Source organism: Spermophilus citellus (genome assembly GCF_964194105.1).
Source record: "Spermophilus citellus genome assembly, chromosome: 12".
Taxonomy (NCBI): Eukaryota; Metazoa; Chordata; class Mammalia; order Rodentia; family Sciuridae; genus Spermophilus; species Spermophilus citellus.
In genome coordinates, this window is record NC_138198.1 from 86,528,681 (window position 1) to 86,546,904 (window position 18,224).

The following is an 18,224-nucleotide window of genomic DNA, read 5'->3' on the forward strand; positions in this document are numbered from 1 at the left end:
CAGTCTTAGCCCCCTGAGATATATTCTGTATGAGAAAGTCAGTCCAAACTAAATTAGCCTAAGTTTTAGAACATGATTCACTTAGTTAAAATAGTAAAATGTGAGCCATTTAAGGTTTTTGTGTGTTGATTTTTAACACATAAAAGACTCACTTAAATTAAGTGATAACAGTAAGTAGAACCATAGACATAAAATACGAAAGAACCTTAGGAATAATCTAACCAGACCCTTCCTGCCAACATTCCGTACAGGGGTGCTGTTGTGATTTGGATATGGAATGTGCCCCAAGGACTTGCTCATGTGTTGATGGCTTGGTCCCCAATATAGCAGTGTTCAGAGGTGGGACTTTTGGGAGGACCATGAGGGCTTTGACCTCATGGATGGACCAATCCATTGATAGCTGAGTGGACTCCTGGGAGGTGGTTGAAACTGTAGGCAGGTGAGTCAAGGTTGAAGGAAATAGGTCACTATGGGTGTGCCATGTCCCTTTCCCTTCCTCTGCCCTACCCCACTTCCTGGTTGCCTGAACTGAGCGGCTGTCCTCTGCCATAGTTATGGTTTCCAATATGATGCTGTTTTACACAAACCATAAAGAACTGGCAACATTCATTGCCATTTTGGAAAAATAATTCAACATACCATGATGTTGTGTCTCACTCAGATCCAAAGCAATGAGGCCAGCCGACCAGGGACTGAAACCTCTGAAACTAAGAGCTGTAATAAATCCTTTCTTCTCTAAGTCAATCTTGTCAGGTATTTTGGTCATAGTGCTGAAAAGCTGAGTAACAGATGTCCAGATTCTGTACATCTTTACTAACGTAATTTTATTCTTTCCAGCCTTGTTAGGAAGTTATTGTTTATCCTAAGCAAAAACTTACCTCTGGGTAACTTTCATCTAAATGAATGATTCTTTAAGCAAAGAATTAACCAATTAAAACTATGAGGATCTTGGTGGGTTCCTGTTGAGTGGGAAATATATTTGTCTACAATATATTTTTCTGAATCCTTTGGTTTCCATCATGATTAGTGCAATTGGATAGGGATAAATTGAAAGGGCCCAGGACCTACCATTGATTTTCCTCAGGTGAGAGACGGGACCCAGCTGTAAACAATAGGGGTGTCTAACCCAGCGGGCAGAATATAGAATTTAAAGAGAACAAGCAACAAAGTGCAGGCAGGAAGGCAGAAATAGAGATGCCCATGACCTCTTCTTGGCCTCTTAAGCACATTCTTTGTCTGAAGATGGCATATGTGGGCCAGGGTGACAAAATGATTGATTGTGGGTATTTATGACTATTTTGGCAAAATCTGTGTCTGGATCTTGAAAATTCTGACTATCTTTACACATACAGATTTCTTGAGGGCATGGTCTGTGTTGTTTGAACTAATAAGGAGTTCCCCAAACATCCCCAATAAGTTGAGCTTTATCCATTAGTTATCCTTGACTTCCTTTTCTCATAGAAATCAGACAAGTTGAATCACATGGAGCAAATTAGCTCCGTTAGTAAAGGGAGATTCCTCAAAACCCTATAGACTATTGTTCCCTGCCTCTGTCTCTAACGGTTTTTGTCACATTGGTCACACAGAACTTTAAGATCCCTATGGAAGGAACTTAAAGAGGCATTTGGTTGAAAACTCTGGTCAATTTAGCTTTCTTCCAAACTAAAAGGTTTCCTTAATTAAGAAGCCAGTACCTACAGCCTCACAGCAATAGCATTTTAGAAACAGCACAAATAATTTCCCCTCAAGGAGCAATAATGGAAGTAATCACAGTTGTGAGGAGGCCAGACACTTTCTTGCCTTCACATTTCTTTCTTTCTTTCTTTTTGTATTCATGATTGGGTTTTAAAAGATCATCAGAGAGAATGGAAACAACAAGATTTAACAGGGAAGTTGGACAGAGAATAATTGTCCGCTTGCTTGAGATGAATGCTAAAGTTAAGGAGGAGAAAAGAGGTAGGGACTTATGCTATTTACACACTTTTAAATTAAAGTAGACTGTTTCCTACAGTAGAATATACTGGCTGTTTGGAAATATAAATAAAACCTTGTTAACAGATTCCCCCCGACCCCTCCAGCACACACACAAAAAGGAAGTTGAAAGATGGTAGTGTTGAGAGGGATGTTTCTTTACATTATCACCTTCCAATTCTTATAGGAAGAATGGGCTGATGGGGACTTAGGAAGGGAGATGGGAATAGTTACATATGCCAAATGAGAATTCTCTACGATTATTGGCAATATCTGGGCATGGTGAGCTGAAAGACAGTCCCTATTATAAAGATTTATTTCTTAAGTGAAAGTTTGTTTTACCTCACAACAAAGTAATGAACACATGGAAGTATTTTTTTTCATTAGCTAGTAAATATCAACCCCTATTATGTTCACTGACATTTTTCCAAAGCATCATTCACCTCTGAGTGGCTACGGAATTTAGATGTGGAAACATTTTAAAAAAATCTCCCAAATGTAAAGATTCTTCTCAGGTAGTTAACACTGTTCTGAAATATATCAATTACACAAATGGTTTTGGAAACAATTGAGATTCGTAGACATCTGGGGGAAAGAAACTAGTTGTCAACTATTGCAATGTCTATATTTTAAAATTTCTGGTTGCAAGACTTACCTTTAGATAGATAATCATGAAAAAATTATACATTCCATCTCATTTTCTTTTGAATAGATAGAATGAAAAGGACATAACTGACGAATGTCAAGGTAAAAGGGCTAAGTGTATTAATTTATATTAAATTACTTAATATAGATCAATTGAAGGACGATAAGCCATTGCTCTGTATGTGAATTTTTGAACGCTAAATTACAGCTAGAGATTTTTAAGGATGGAAATAAACAGGAAATAAAGCTGGAGCCAATTAAAACAAAATCTTACCTGAAGTTGCTTTTTGTTCTCTTTTCTTCTCCACTCTTCCTGAAATGAGAAGTGGCAGATAAGTTGCAGTGTGGGGTCAAGACAGCATGATGTAACTCAGATGAAAGATGTGTGTTTGGCAATTTCCAAACACAACCACTATTTCAGCCCACGTCCAGAATGCTTCCAGAGGTGGTCATGCACAGTTCCCAAGGATGAAAGAATGCCTTCAAATTAATTTTAAAAAACTGGGTAAATATGTACTAATTATGCTGTTTGGTTTTAAAAAGCTCACTAACAAGAGTCATTCACTAAACAATAAACCACGAAGTGAAAATCCACATGCAAAGCACTATGAGGACAACAGCTAAATAAAATAAGACCGTGATTTCTTATAACCTTGAAGGATAGAAAGGACAATTTAACATGAAATGAGAAGTGCACCAAAAGATGCAGAATGTTTAAAGATACAAGAGGATGAAGCAATTCTTTTAAGAAAGAAGGAAGTGCCTGTGAAGTTATGGAGAAAGGAGTATTGGATGTGGATCTTGGGGTATGCATAAGATTAAGGGAATCTGAAATAGGCAAAAGAGTGGTTCTTGGCAAAGGAGATAAATAGTATGGGCAAGGTGGACAAGGAAAATTAATCAAGAAGACATACTGTGGGGCTTGCTCTAAGGATTTGAACACTAATACCAGTGCCTAAGGAAGAGGACTGTCCTAGACTTTAGGCAATAGGTGATGAAAGGGTGAACTGGGCCATGATACAGGGAGTGGAGAGGAGATAAATGGGGAATGCAGAAGACAATGGGGAGGCAGATGTAATTGGGCTCAGTGATTTACAAAATGTGAGTTGCAAAGGAGAAGGAAAAGCCCAGGTGACTAGATAACTCTGGGCACAGTGATGTATTTTGGGGAAATGATAAGATGTGGTGGGGTGCAGCATGAGGAATTCTGTTTAGACATACTGAGTTTGAAGTGTTATAGGGACTTGGAGCCTGGGAGCTATCAGAGATGAGGGAATACCCATTATTGGTTGAACAGAGTGGTTGGATGAGGCATAAAAGCAGATGGCACAGAGGAGTGGACTGAGGTCAATAACCAAGAAACAAAAATGCTACTTTTGTTTTGTGATGTCAGCCTGTGAGATGACAGAAGCAGCAGAGATCAAGGGGGATCAACAGAGAGAAGAGTCACACAGCACAGAAGAGTTTTCAGGAAGTCTAGGGTGAGAGCTCTCACAGCATCCAACACTGTTGAGTGCACAGTGGTTGACAGATTGTGAGGCAGTGATTCTAACAGACAGGGGGCAAGGAACACAAGAAAGACTGTGAAGGCTTGAGGGTAAGTGGGTGATGAGGAAGGTGAAGCTGAGGATATGGCTTCTCATTCAAGGAATTTAGCAACATCCAGCTGGGGCAATAGGTTAAACTGAAACCAACTAAGATTTCTGCTAATTCATGAGATGCTTATGCATGCTTAAGAGCTTAGATAAGGAGCTCTACACCATGGTGATGGGTGTGTGGACACCACTGTTGAGATGAGAGACTCAGTTTTCATGGGTAAGCAAGGGTCATCTTTCTAGAGTCACTTTCTTTTAGTCTATCAATACTTCACTGTTGAAGCTGGATTCTAAGACATTATGTAACACATAAAAACTACATGTGAACTTTACTCAAGTTTTTCTACAAGGCCTTCATGTCTTTAAAAAGTTCTAAAATACATGATAGAAAATGTATAACCCACAACCACCAAAATGGGAAGTTATACTCCACATATATGTCAAAATAGGCTCTACTATCATGTATAAATAAAATGAAAAAAAAAGAAAATGTACAACTGAAAGTATAGAATTCAGCTAACTGGCACCTTGATTGATGGCACATTCTATTCATTTGGGTGGTTTCCAGAGGCCTTCTTTGTTGTAATTTATTTTAATGACTCAAACAGATAAATGGTATGATTAGTTCACTTAAACCTCTCATTTATTATTAAGTGTGATGTACCTCCTCATTTAATTTTACTATTGGATAGGCCTGGATAACTATTTGATTGTACACCTATGATTACTAAAAGCCTCAAACATTTTTGAAAACTCTAAAAAATGCATGGAATGATATTACCTGAATTACATTTTTATGTTGTGTGCATGTACAAACATGTAACAACAAATCCCACTATTATTTACAACTATCACGCACCAATAAAAATTATGAAAAAATGCATGCAAAACTTGACTTATGTTTACAGAAAAATGTCTCTTTGAGAGTCTATAATTTGCATCAGAATGAAATAAGATGTGCTTTGTAAAAGTTGAAAGTGAAAGTATTCGAGATACATATAGAATGGTAGTCAGTGTTCCCAGTGATCTCCATCTTCCCTTCACCAGATACTCATGTCCCTGTAGAGTCCCTTTCCACATTAAATTAGACGATTTGAATATTAAACAGAGACATGAGGTGGGAGGGAAAGGGAGAAAAAAAGGGAAATTGCATGGAAATGGAGGGAGACCCTCATTGTTATACAAAATTACATATAAGAGGTTGTGAGGGGAACGGGATAATAAACATGGAGGGAAATGAATTACAGTAGATGGGGTAGAGAGAGAAGATGGGAGGGGAGGGGAGGGGGGATAGTAGAGGATAGGAAAGGTAGCAGAATACAACAGTCATTAATATGGCAGTATGTGAAGATGTGATGTGTAACCGATGTGATTCTGCAATCTGTATTTGGGGTAAAAATGGGAGTTCATAACCCACTTGATTCTAATGTATGAAATATGATATGTCAAGAGCTTTGTAATGTTGTAAACAACCAATAAAAAAAATAAATTAGACGATTTGTATAACTGATAGGATTTTGCAGAAATGATAGCATGTGACCTGCAGTTCAGGCCCTAAAAAATTGTAGCTTTCTCTTGGATCCCTCCTTCTGGGGAAAGCCTGACAATATTTTGAGGATATACAAGTCAGCCCTATGTAAAGGTCCCTGTATCTTAAAACCTCCTATTAATAGCCAAAAAGAAACACAGACCTCCTGCTAGCAGCCAGCATCAACCTGCCAGGCATGTGAATGTCCCATTCAGGCTCCAGCTGCCATCTTGGCTGCAACTTCATGGAGAACCTGGGCCCAGAACCATCCATTCAGTTACTACAAAATCCTTCCCCAGAAACTGTGATAATACAAACTTATTATAGTTTTAAACTGTTAATTCTGGAGGAATTGTTCTGCATATATATGAAAGACTGTATCACTTATTCAATATAACCTTACCTATAATGATGCTGACTACAAGCAAATCAGTCATTCTGACTTTTTCATGTGTAAAGTGGGGATCGAACCTGCTGCATGGATGAAATCCATAGAGTAAGTCAGCAAAAAATGGATGAAATTCATACAAAATATTAGGGTCCAATGATTCAGAACAGAGGCAAGACAGGTCTAAAGCATTTTTTTTTTTTTTTACTGAAATCTCAAACAATTCCTGGCTCCTGTGTTAGAGGAAAGGACTTTGTAAATTGAAGAGTGCTATATAAATGTTATAATAATAGATTTATAAAGTGATTAGCTCTAAAAGGAACCAAATTAGATTTCAATTCTTCACTATATATACATTAAACTTCAAATTAGAAAAATAAAAACATACATAAGACAATGTTATAATCATCAAATGACACAGATTGCAGTGCTTAAATGGAAATGACTTGCTATGTTTCTTTTCCAGTTTATCTTTCTTGTATGGATTATTATTCATTCTCTCCATATTTAATTTCATAGTAAGAAATTAGTTGAGATCCTCATCTCTAACTCCAAAATCTACCTCAGTTTTAAGTGTAGTGGAAATTTCTGCATCTTCGATTGTACTTCAACACATGTCCTTAAATCATTACATTCCCCTACAAAACTGCTCATTCTTGGTGGTGTCTGCTTAGGCATCCCTTGGGTTTGGATATGAGGTGTGCCCTGAAAAGCTCATGTATTTGTTAGTTCAGGAATATTTGGAGGTGAGATGATAACGTTATGAGAGCTATAACCTAATCAGTGGATTGATCCATTTTAGGGGAGAATAATTTGAATGGATGTCTGAATGATAACTGTAGGCAGATGAGGCATGAATGGAGGAAGTAGGTCACTGGGGGTGTGCCCCTGGGGACTATATTTTGTCCCTGGCTCATGGCCCTCTCTTGCTTTGCTTCCTGGCTGCCATGAACTAGCAGCTTTCCTCCACTATGCCCTTCTGCTGTGATATTCTGCCGTCACCTCAGACCCAGATCAAGGGGTCAGCCTACCATGGGTGAACCTCTGAAATCAGGAGCCCAAAATAAGCCGTTCCTCTTCTAATTTGTTCTTGTCAGGTATTATAGTGACTCTAATGAAAAGCATCCCAACATGAAACCAAAGAACAATTACCTCCTCAATGCATAATGAATTCTTTAAAAAATTATGTTATGTGCATATTAAATATACCATAAGGATTTTCACCTTTGTGTATAAGTAAAAAGAATCAAATATAAACAAGTAGATGATTGAAAGGACTTCTAGTAGAGTACAGGAAGGAGAGTGGGGGAGGGGAGGGAAAATGGGAAGATCATGAACTGAAATAGAATTCCAGCTACGTAGGAGTTTGTTGGGGTAAATCCAACTACTATGTAAAACTATAAAGTTCTAATTATTTTTTTTAAAAAGAACCATATCCTGCTCCCTTTTGCTCAGCTTCTCTTTTCTCCCTCAGTCTCTTACATTCTCACTCCATAAGGCCTTTCATCTCTGTCTTCTCCTTTCTTACTCCATCCCCCTGGTTCATGAACTTGATATCTTGTTCTGGGGTGATACGTATTGTATAGGCTCCTACTGGATTTCACTGGTTTTTCCACCTTTGTCGTCCAATCTGCTGAAGATTAAAATCCATGTTCTTTAATGTGGAATTTATGACTGAATGATTTGGCCATAACCTACCTTTTGCTGCTATCCTCAGGCACAGAACACTCACCTATTATTCCAGGAATGACATACCCACCAGCTCCCCACTTCTACCTCCCACCACACCATTCCCGCTTATCCAAACCCTATCCATCCTTTGGAGCTTGACAGACCTCCTGTGAAGACTCCCCCTCTGGGCCACTTCCCTCAGCCCTCTGTGCCTGCCAAATTGACAACCCTTCTCTGTGGCCCTTTAGCCATTCCCCCCCCCATATTTTTATTGGTGCACTGTAATTGTATATAATGGTGGTATTTATTGTTCTATATTGGTACATGCACATGATGTAATAATATAATTTGGTCAAAATTATCCCTTGGTATTTCCCCTTTTCCTTCCCTCCTCCCTTCTCCAGTCCTTTTCCCTCCATTCTACTGGATTCTCTTTGATTTTCTGTTTTTTTCTCTGCCTTTCACATATGAGAGAAAACATACATTGCCTGACTTGGTGAGTTTGGCTATTTCACTTAAGATAATGCTCTCAATTTCCATCCATGTTCCTGCAAATGACATCATTTGATTCTTCTTTATGGCTGAATAAAATTTCCTCGTGTATAGATATGTTTTTTTTTTTCATCCACACATCCACTGATGAACACCAAGGCTGGTTCCATAGTCTGGCTATTTTGCATTGTTATGAGCATAAATTGCTATAGTTTGATGATTTTAATTCTTTAGGAAAAATACCCAAGTGTCTTTAGTTCTTGATACCATTGTCATAGTACTGGTATCATAGCACTCCCTCCAGTGCTTGGCTCATGATTAGTCTGCATTGAGTCCTGTGTCTTTCTGACTGCCTGTGTCCAGCACCAAGCCCTGAACCTAAATGCTTTAGATCAACCTGGCATAGGGAGAGCTGTGTCTCTCTCCAACCCACCCTGAAATGTGAAAGAGCATGAAGCAAATTTTAGTACTGCTAAAATTTAGTGGAAGTACAACCTGAATAGAGCTTTTAGCAGATATTTATATTACAACTGACAACTTAGAAAACTATTATATTAGAAAAGTGGGTGATAAAATAACAGAGAGGCTTTTGGAATAATGAACATGGATTCTGCTTTAGTTATGCTTTATCTTATCACAGATTCTAGTTTAAAAGCAAAACATTAAATATGGTTTACATCTTATTTCTATTTAAACCTAAATGCAGCACTCCACCTGTGAGAAATGAAAATGGAACATAATCTCATAAAAATTGAATTTGCAAGGTAAAACTTTTTTTTCTTATATGAGAAAATGTGTTTAATTGAACACTAAAATACCAAGTACCAAGACTATTTATATAAACTGAGTCTTGATATTTTTAAAAGCTATTTAGACTTGAGGTGTTGATATGGTTCCATGGAGAAACATTAAATAGCTATCAATTTATAGTACATTTCAGTATTTAAGAAGAGAAGCAGTCTCTTAATCATAGTGATTGTTTCTGATCTTTTAAAACCCCAGGCATATAAACAGCAATTCAATGATGACTTGTCAGTATTGAGAAGGGGTATTTGCATTACAACTCAGTGTCTTGTATGCGTGTGTGTTGCGTGTATGTGCTTTTTAGTACACACATGCATTGTGTGCATATGTATTATACAGTGCACACAAAACACTATATTTTCATGCTCAGATACAGTTTCCCTTCTAAAATATATTCTCACTTTTTCCTGCTTCCATCTTTGTATAATAAAGTCTGTCGTGGAATCTTATCAAGCATACCTTACTGCACTACCAATTTTTCAGTAGCCAATTCTGAGTTTGCGTTCACTCTCAGGCATTTTATCTGCCCTGCTCTGAGAGGTATTATTAATCACATCCTGTTGCTAGGATACCTGAGAATGTTCATTTATGTCCGATGTTTCTTTGGCAAAATGCACTATGAAGAAGGCATAGAATCATGACAAAGAAAATTACTGTGCACATGTTCCTTATTTAAAAAAAATGGGGGAAGGGCATGACAATCCCCAGATAACACAATGCTAACTCCCTTGTATTTTTAATGCTGTTTTTGTTTCATCTAGACTATAATGGAAAAACACTGTCAATATATTTCTAGAAACTGTAGTACTTCTACACTTCTGGTTTAATTAGGAGAGTGGAAGGAGGTAGGGTTTTAATTCTGGTTATTTTATAGGGATTTAGAGAGAAAGGGGCTTGAAGGTTTACTTGCTTCAAATGCCTCAACTTGTAGACAGGGCAACTAGGTTATAGTGCTAGGTGGATTTCTAGAGTCAGACCTAAAGCTCTGTTCTCCACTGTTGCTATGTTTATCTAGTATAATGCAACATTCATGAGAAAAGAAGTCTTCAGAATGTATATTTGGGCGATCAGAGTTAAAAATGCCTTTGTTGGCATTTTAAAATAATTTCAAAATTATTCCTGTATTGAATGTAGATACACCAACTATTCTTGCTTTTGTCTGTAAGGAGAGAGGAAAATGAATACATAAAATCTTCTTAAATGCAAGATTTTTCTCTTCCCACAGGAAACAGCATGATTTAGCAGAAGGAACATGGACTTTCAAGTTAGACTGACTTATCTTAATCATGGGTCCCTGTGGGCTATGTAACCCTGGAAGAAAGCAGAGAGGGACTTCACCTTCCATATTACTTCTTGTTCTCTCCTCTTCTCTTGTTGTGTTTGTGTGTATTTACACAAAAACACACACACATTCAATATCTACCGTCTATACAATTATCATCTATTATCTTCTCTCTGATATTTCAACTGAAAATGAATTAGAACCAAATTGTTTTACTTCATTCCTGTTTCTAAGTGATATTAGTAGGGTGTTTTATAATCACACTAATAATAGTAGCTAATGTTTCTAAAACAATATACCTATCATTATTTTTAGCATATTATATGGAATAATTCATTTTATCTGCACAGCATTATGATACTTTATGGCAAATAAATAATGAGAAGCCAAAAAACCAAATAGTTGAGGTGAGAGAGCAGGGAGAAGTAAACAATGGGATATTTTATAACACATCTATAATGAGTCCCTAGGTATCGAGAGCGTCTCAATAAATTATGTTGTTAAAAATATTTCTGGAGATTACTGTTTTTTTTTACTAGCCATTTATTGTTTATTGAATTATTTGAATAAATCAACTACTTATTTTAATTGGTGAATATCTAATCATAGTAGTTCAGAAATAGAATGCCTTAGAAGATCTTCAGAATGAGTTTCTTAAAAAGTGATTTAGTAGTTATTTAGTACCTACTATAAGATGGGCATTGTGTTGCCACTTAAATATTAGTTAATTCACTCTTCCCTAAAGATCACAGAGTTGATGATAATTACTTCCTTTTTTTCCCCAGGAGTGAAAGCAGGCTCAGAATCTTTCTGCAATATGCACAAGATTTGAGTTAGGGAATGGCAGAATTGAAATATGAGCCCAGAGATTTTCATCCTGTCTGAGGTTATTGGCCATCATGATGAAGGGCCATTCCATAGAGTGCTGAAGAGCCTGGGTTTGTCACTCTGCCAGTTAAATATCAATGGATATTGGGCACATCGCTTAACCTCTCCAAGTTGAAATGTGTTCATCCTGAAACAGGGGTAATATGAGTACCTACTTTGCAGGGTCACTGTGAAGGTTGAATACTTAATTCCTACTTGTTCTGAGTGCATGATATGCTCATGTTTATAAAGCTCTTGCCTCAGTGCATGGGGCAGAGAGAATAGTGTATTGTTAGGTATTTGTCTTTAGGGATGCTCTGTATCAGGTGGTACATAGAATTGCATGACAATTCTCACTATCTTCAAAGTCAATTACTTCATTTATTGTAGTTTCAGTCTTTGAGAATTTCGTTTCTTTCCTACTGAGATTTGAACCCAGGGAGCTTTACCATTGAGCTACATTCATAGCCCTTTGTATTTTGAGGCAGGATCTCATGAAGTTGCTTAAGGTCTCAATAAATTGCTAAGGCTGGCCTCAATCTTGTGATCCTCCTGCCTCAACCTGCTGAGTTGTTGGGATTACAGCAATGTAATCTGCTCCCAGTCTTTGTGAGTGTCTTGACATCTTAATTACATTTCTCTCACTTGCCTTCCCTTGGTTTCTAAGGGAGAAATGGCTTTTCATTTTACTGAATTCCTTTCCTTTCCTCTTGGTGTTTTTTTTTTTTTTCCAAATACAAGTTGGGCTAGTGAAACCCAAATTGATACATCAAAATTCCCAATCATGAGCCAAGGCCACATGGGTTTATGGCTCCAATCCTATCCACTTTTGGAATGAGCAGCAACTATGGATCTGTCAATAGTTCCATGTGGTCTAAATACAGAGGGAGCATTGCTTTAGAAAAATCAGAAGAACCCTTCCCCCATTCCTCCACTCCTTCCAATAAATGGTGGGACCTTTAACATTGAACTTGATTTATTGTAAGGACAGGAATAGAAAAGTTTAACTGGGCCAGTTTAAAGATTAATTGGTCTAAAATGGTCTGAATAGGACTACAACTTGCATAGTTTTTGTTTGGTAAACACTAGGAACAGGCCAACAGGTTTATTCTATCATTTGTGGTTGGATTTATGCTGATATTGAAATGTCAGTGGCCTCAGCTGACATTAATGATGAGCCTCTGGATGGTGGGGGAATCCTCCCTGCCCTTTTGCAGGTTTAGATAAATTCCACTTGCTCCTGTGTCTGTTTCTATTTTGTTAGTTGATCTGTTGCTAGGATGCTTGGGCAAAATGAGCCATTGTAAGCACACTGAGAACTGGGGACTTCAGACAGTGTGTACTGAGATACAAAAACTGGCCCTTCAGAAACATATCGATACAGATAAATCTGGGCCTCTGAGGTTGACCATCTGCCTTGGCAGAGCTGACTCTCCATCTGCACTCCCCAGCCCTAGGGTCTGCCATCCGTCATAGCGTGGAGAAAAAACTGAATGCTCAAAGGTTTTTTTTTTTCCCCCCTGGGCTGACCCTTCTGCAAAGAAGAAGCAAAATCAGTATGAAGAACAATCGTTTTAGGTTGTCTTGGAAATTCTCAAGTACAGAATTTCTTCCCACTTCCATCCATCTGACATGCACATAATTAATGCGACAAGCAATAGTCCCTTTCACATTCCCAACACTGGGCTGGGAGGTTTAAATCTTAGACTAAACCTTTTGATATTCAGGATCTCATTTTGGAGGCAGTCATTTCTTGGCAGAGAAGATTTTTGGAAGACCTTTAGATGTTGAAGTCAGATTGGCAAAAGCAAATACCCATTATTTCCAGGTCTTAAATAGCTCAGCAAAAGGGGAACACTAGTTTTAATAACATTAGCTCCAGCTACTGACTAAAGCAGAAATGTACTTTCCTTTGTGTAATACACATTTCTACCAAGTTAAGAGTGAATAATCATTTTGAAAGAAAATAATATTCTAAATGTCCTCAAAGTGTTCATTATGTAAAATAAAAAACAGAATGAATTATTTTGTAGAGAATGTTGTTGTAATATATTTATTCACTCCTTTTAGAATGAAAATGAGATTTTGTAGCATCCTGAACATTTTGCATTCATGAGGTAGGAGAAGAGGCTCTGTATTAGGCACTTTGTTTCCTCCTCTTTTGGAGAGGGATGGAAGAGGGCTTTTTTGAAAGGCATGTTCTCAGAGGGTCATCAGCACTAGAAAACTAAAACTTCTTTATTTTTCCTGTACTGGAGATTGAAACCAGGACCTGGCAAATGTTAGAGTCTGTAAACAAGTCAGGATGGCGCCTGGCATTTTGCCAGAGGGAGTGGTTTGTGAAGTAACGCCAGCGAGCCATTAAGTGTGGAGATTCCTTATTGGTTGATTGCTGTATCGAGTTTATGTTAATTAGATAAGCTGTGTGGATGTATATATACCCCTCCTGTCCTACAATAAACAGCTCCCACTCCTGCTGTATCAATCTATACAAGTTGCTCGTCACCCCCCTGTTATTTTGCTGCAGCCGGACTGTGGCAGGCACATGCTAGGCAAGCACTTTATCTCTGAGCTGCATCCCAAGCCCTTTAAAAACTTTTATTTTGACACAAGGTCTCACCAAGTTGCCCAGGTTGGCCTGGGACTTCTGAATCTCTTTCCTCAACCTCCAGAGCCACCAGCATTATAGACTTGCTGGACTTCACTGGTCAACAGCCAGCTCTGCAAAGCAAAGCAAAGCAAAGCAAAGCAAAGCAAAAGCAAATAAAACAAAGCATCTCAAGAATAGAATGGAACAGAAGCTCTCAGTGCACTTTACACAGTGAAGAATGACTGTTGGTTCATGAAACTTCCACTGCAGGTACAGATGTGTGTGTGTATGAGCTCCGACCATGTGCCCAGACAGCTTTCTTTCAGCCTCCTATTCTGAGCGGATTCATTCTGCTGCCCTAAGCCCAGTGGCCTTCTTCCCAGGTTGCTCTCTTCCTCTCCAGGTATCTTCTGGTGGCCCCCAGCCTTGCCACCTGCCCCACCCCTCGCACAGCATTCCTAACAAACCCATGTGGTAGTCTTCGCTGGCTTCTCAGGAAACCTCACATCTCAGGTGAGTGCATAGCAGAGCCTCCCTGGATCTGCCAGAGCCAGCCAGGTGCCTGCCATGCCCAGGCCAGGCCCCAGGAGTAGGAATCTAATTCCCTAGAAGCCATCCAGACCTAGTAATCTGATTAATCAGTAAAATTAGGCAGAAATAATGCTTTTAAATTTCTAAGCTTGGACCTGGAGAATCAGGTAGTTTCTACTTCCTGAGTCTTTGAAAACATGCTCTGGGAGAAGCCAGATGCAGCGTGAGAAGTTGGATCACCTGGCGATTGCTATGCCATTGAGGAAGTTCAAGGTAACTACACGTGGTGGCCCCAGAGAAAGAGAGCTGCCTAAATATTACATAAGTGACTCTTGTTTTTCCCATCCAGCCCATCCTAGAAACCGGATGTGTCAATCAAGAAACTATCCTGATTCTGTAGTTTGTATCTTGAATTTCCCCCAAAGACCATCTGTTAAAGACCTGGCTCTCAGCTTAGTGCTAGTGGAAGGTGCTGGAAACCATTAAAAGGTAGGGTCAAGTGGGAGGTTGTAGGTAACTGGGGGGTACATCCTTGAAGGGGGCTGGGGGATTCTGGTCTCTTTGTCCCTTTCACTCCCTGCCAATGAGGTGAGTGATTTGTTCCACCTTGCCCTCCCTGCCATGGCAGGCCCAAATGCAATGGGCCAAATGACTGTGGATGGAAAATACTAAACCATCAGCCAAAATAAATCTTTGTTCTTTGGAAGTTGGTTATCTCAGTTATTTTGTTAACGATAATGGAAAGCTGATGAACACACCACACTGGGAATTATTCTTCAGTTCCACCCACCTCCAGGGGCGTCACGTGGACATCAGATAAACTACCCAGTGGAACTCCTTCCAAATTCTTAACCCACAAAACTGCAAGCAAAATAAGTGTTTTTTTAATGCCACTATAGTCTGGAACATTTTTTATGCAACAATAGATAGTCAAAACAACTTCTTTTCTATTTTCACAAGGATAATATTTATTGATATACATATTAACCAAGGGCTTACCTACATTCCTTCTTCCTTAAGGTGCTTTTCTCAACTACATCTGTAAATAGATTCTATTATCCAGCACTTTGGCATCTAAGCTTACTCTTTTTCATTTTAAAGAATAAAAAATATTATCATTTGGGGTGCAGTTAAAGCACCAGCTCTGCAGATGAATGCATTTTTTGGTTTAATCAGAGTATTAAAATGTTACCCTATGCTTAGGTTAGCAATCAAGAGTAGAGTGGACACTTGCCAATGATCTAGCCTTTTAAAACTAGTGAATCATCAACTGAGGTCTCTCTTGGAGTCGACAACATTTGATTATCCATCTAGGCTTCAAAAACTTTACCATTTATTGTTAATATTATATAGATACCTTCTGCAAGGAAACCCTCAAAAGATTCAATAGTAACTTTTGCTAACTAATTCCAAACCATCTTATTTTTCCTGGGTAGATTTACTTTTAAAGATTAAATTAATCGACTCTGTATTGAATTAGGAGTTTTAATATTATTTGGGGTTAATTTTCTGCATGAAGGCAGCAAAGGGGGAACATTTCATTTGGAAAGGTAAAGATATGAGTCCAGTCAGAATCTCTGCTTGTGAAGTCTGCGTTTGTTCACTTTAAATAGCAATTTACTTGGCTAATGGACACACCCTCCTGCTCAGCTTTTCATCTGGAAGAAACAAGGGCATTTCATTGCTCTTTCCCCTATTCTCTTAATCATTGCCTCATTAGCCTGGAAGTAAGCTGGTGGAGGCCAGAGGTGAGCTTCATTTTATTCTTTGAGATGTCAGCACAGTTTTATTCTCACTAGCCTGGAGTTTTCCCTCATTTATCTTTTTTTTTTTTTTTAAAAAAATCTTTATCACACTCATCTTTTCTTTCACATTGACCCACATCAAAGGTTTAGGCTTTAGACAGTTAGGGAAGCTCATATTTCATAGACCAAAGGAAGAAAATAAGGAAAGGGGCTTAGATCAGTGGCTATTGCTTTATTGCTTTCAGGAGTAATTTTATGAAACTATCCTGTGCAAAGTTAGTGGACGACTTGTGTTTTCTAGAAAAATTAATCGCCTAGTGTATTTTTTTTTTGTGTTGCATAAGAGGCTGGCCAACAGTTGGAATTTAGGTGAAAGCAAAAAGCAAACACCATCCAGTGCTTATTATGAGAGAGAGGAGAGAGAGAGAGAGAGAGAGAGAGAGAGAGAGAGAGCAGGGAAGATCCGCAGAAAAGTCTGTATACTTGCTAAACCCATGTGACCTCCAGCAGGGGCTGGGAATGGTCCTTTCTACACAGAGTGAGACACTCCTGGAGGGAAAAGAAATATATAGCACCCAAATGCCTAAGGCAATGTGCTTTATTTTCTGGCAAGATCTTTTATCAATGTCCAGTATGAGGCACTGATTTCAGGAAAAGCAAGTGACACAGCCTGCCAGAAAGGCAGAGATAGCACAGTCGAAGAGGGTGGGTATAAGTGAGCACCAAAAACTGGAGCGGGAACATTAAAAAAGAGTGTCTCCACCATATTCAGCCACTGGGAACTGGGTTGCACAAATTTGGCATTCTCAGGGTGGATAGTAACCTTCTAGCTTTATCTACTCTGACAGATATATTGGGTGACTGCCCTGATCATTTCTCCTACCTTTCTTCTCACAAAATATGCATGACACTTTTAAACTAATCATTATAGGGGGCCCATTCCCTTGATTTTGAGATTTTTTTCTTTTCTTTTTTTTTTTTTGGCCAATGACATGAGAGATGAATTTGAATGAGTTGCTTCATTAAGAGGATTTCCTTGTTAATAAAGAGACATGGCAGAAGCCATCTTCTTTTTTCTTGGTGGATGTTGTCACATCTGAATATAATGCTTGGGACATGAAGACAAAAACAACTCATTCTATGGATTCCTGTCACTGAGCCCCTGAATTATTGAACCAAGGGAAGCTATACCTCAGAATTTCTTGTTAGGAGGTTTTAAATCTTTTTAATATTTTTAGTTCCTTTAAATTAGAAGCATCCTATGTTCTACACAGGTCAAAATGATACTATTCTCTACTACATAACCAAGGGGTACCACTAAAAGGAAAGAACATTGTCTTTAAGAAAGTCCCAGGAATTGTGGGGTGAGATTATTCCCCAGCCAGAAGCAGTACTTTAGAGGGTCCTTCTTGCCCTCTTACAGACATGTTATCTTCACAGAGGGTGAGGAAGGTTAAGGTGCTTATCTTGGGAGTCCATACCTTACCAAGATTATGCACAGAGAATGGCAAATTCTGTCCAGATCAGAACTCCAGAGGAGAGGACCAGACTGCATCACTGGAGTGTGGGCCCCAGGGATAAGGGGGTATCCAAAGGATACCAGGCCCCAGGGGCTGCGATGTGTGTGTAGATGAGTCTTAATTCATGTGTATGCAGCCCTTCACAAGGCTGGGAGGATTACAATGAAAGAAAGGGGCATCTACTCTGGTGTTCTTGCCTCAGATTCAGGTATTGTAGAACCAGATGCGTCATGACCCACACACCAAGGGTAAGTTCCTGCACAGAAATTACTAGCACGCACACACACACACACACACACACACACACTGACACACTGAGTTCTTGCATCTGTTACAGAGTAAAAGGGAGAAAGCATTTTTTCCATAGTTTATAAATGAGGAAACAGAAAATCAGATATAAACTTGCCCAAGATTACCAAGTAAGTGTTAGATCCTGGACTTGAGTCCAGGACTTTCAAAGATCACTCTTTGCTACATATGATTCCTCAGATTTCTATGAAATTGTCCTAATTTCTGTGCAAAACTGAAAGACACAGATTGATTTAAATTATCCTTTGATTTGTGATCTATAGTTTCCTATCTCAAAAACATTTAG

General features: G+C 38.7%; 1 protein-coding gene across 1 annotated transcript in view; it reads right to left on the reverse strand.

The window, feature by feature from the left end:
- Positions 1–18,224, reverse strand: part of CHST9 (carbohydrate sulfotransferase 9) — a gene marked incomplete at its 3' end in the record, with an annotated part of 245,314 nt that overhangs the window by 133,804 nt on the left and 93,286 nt on the right. Inside the window, exon 3 of the mRNA XM_081263424.1 lies at positions 2,891–2,929. Within this exon, the coding sequence (XP_081119550.1) occupies positions 2,891–2,929 (39 nt within the window). The remainder of the gene's footprint in view (positions 1–2,890; positions 2,930–18,224) is intronic.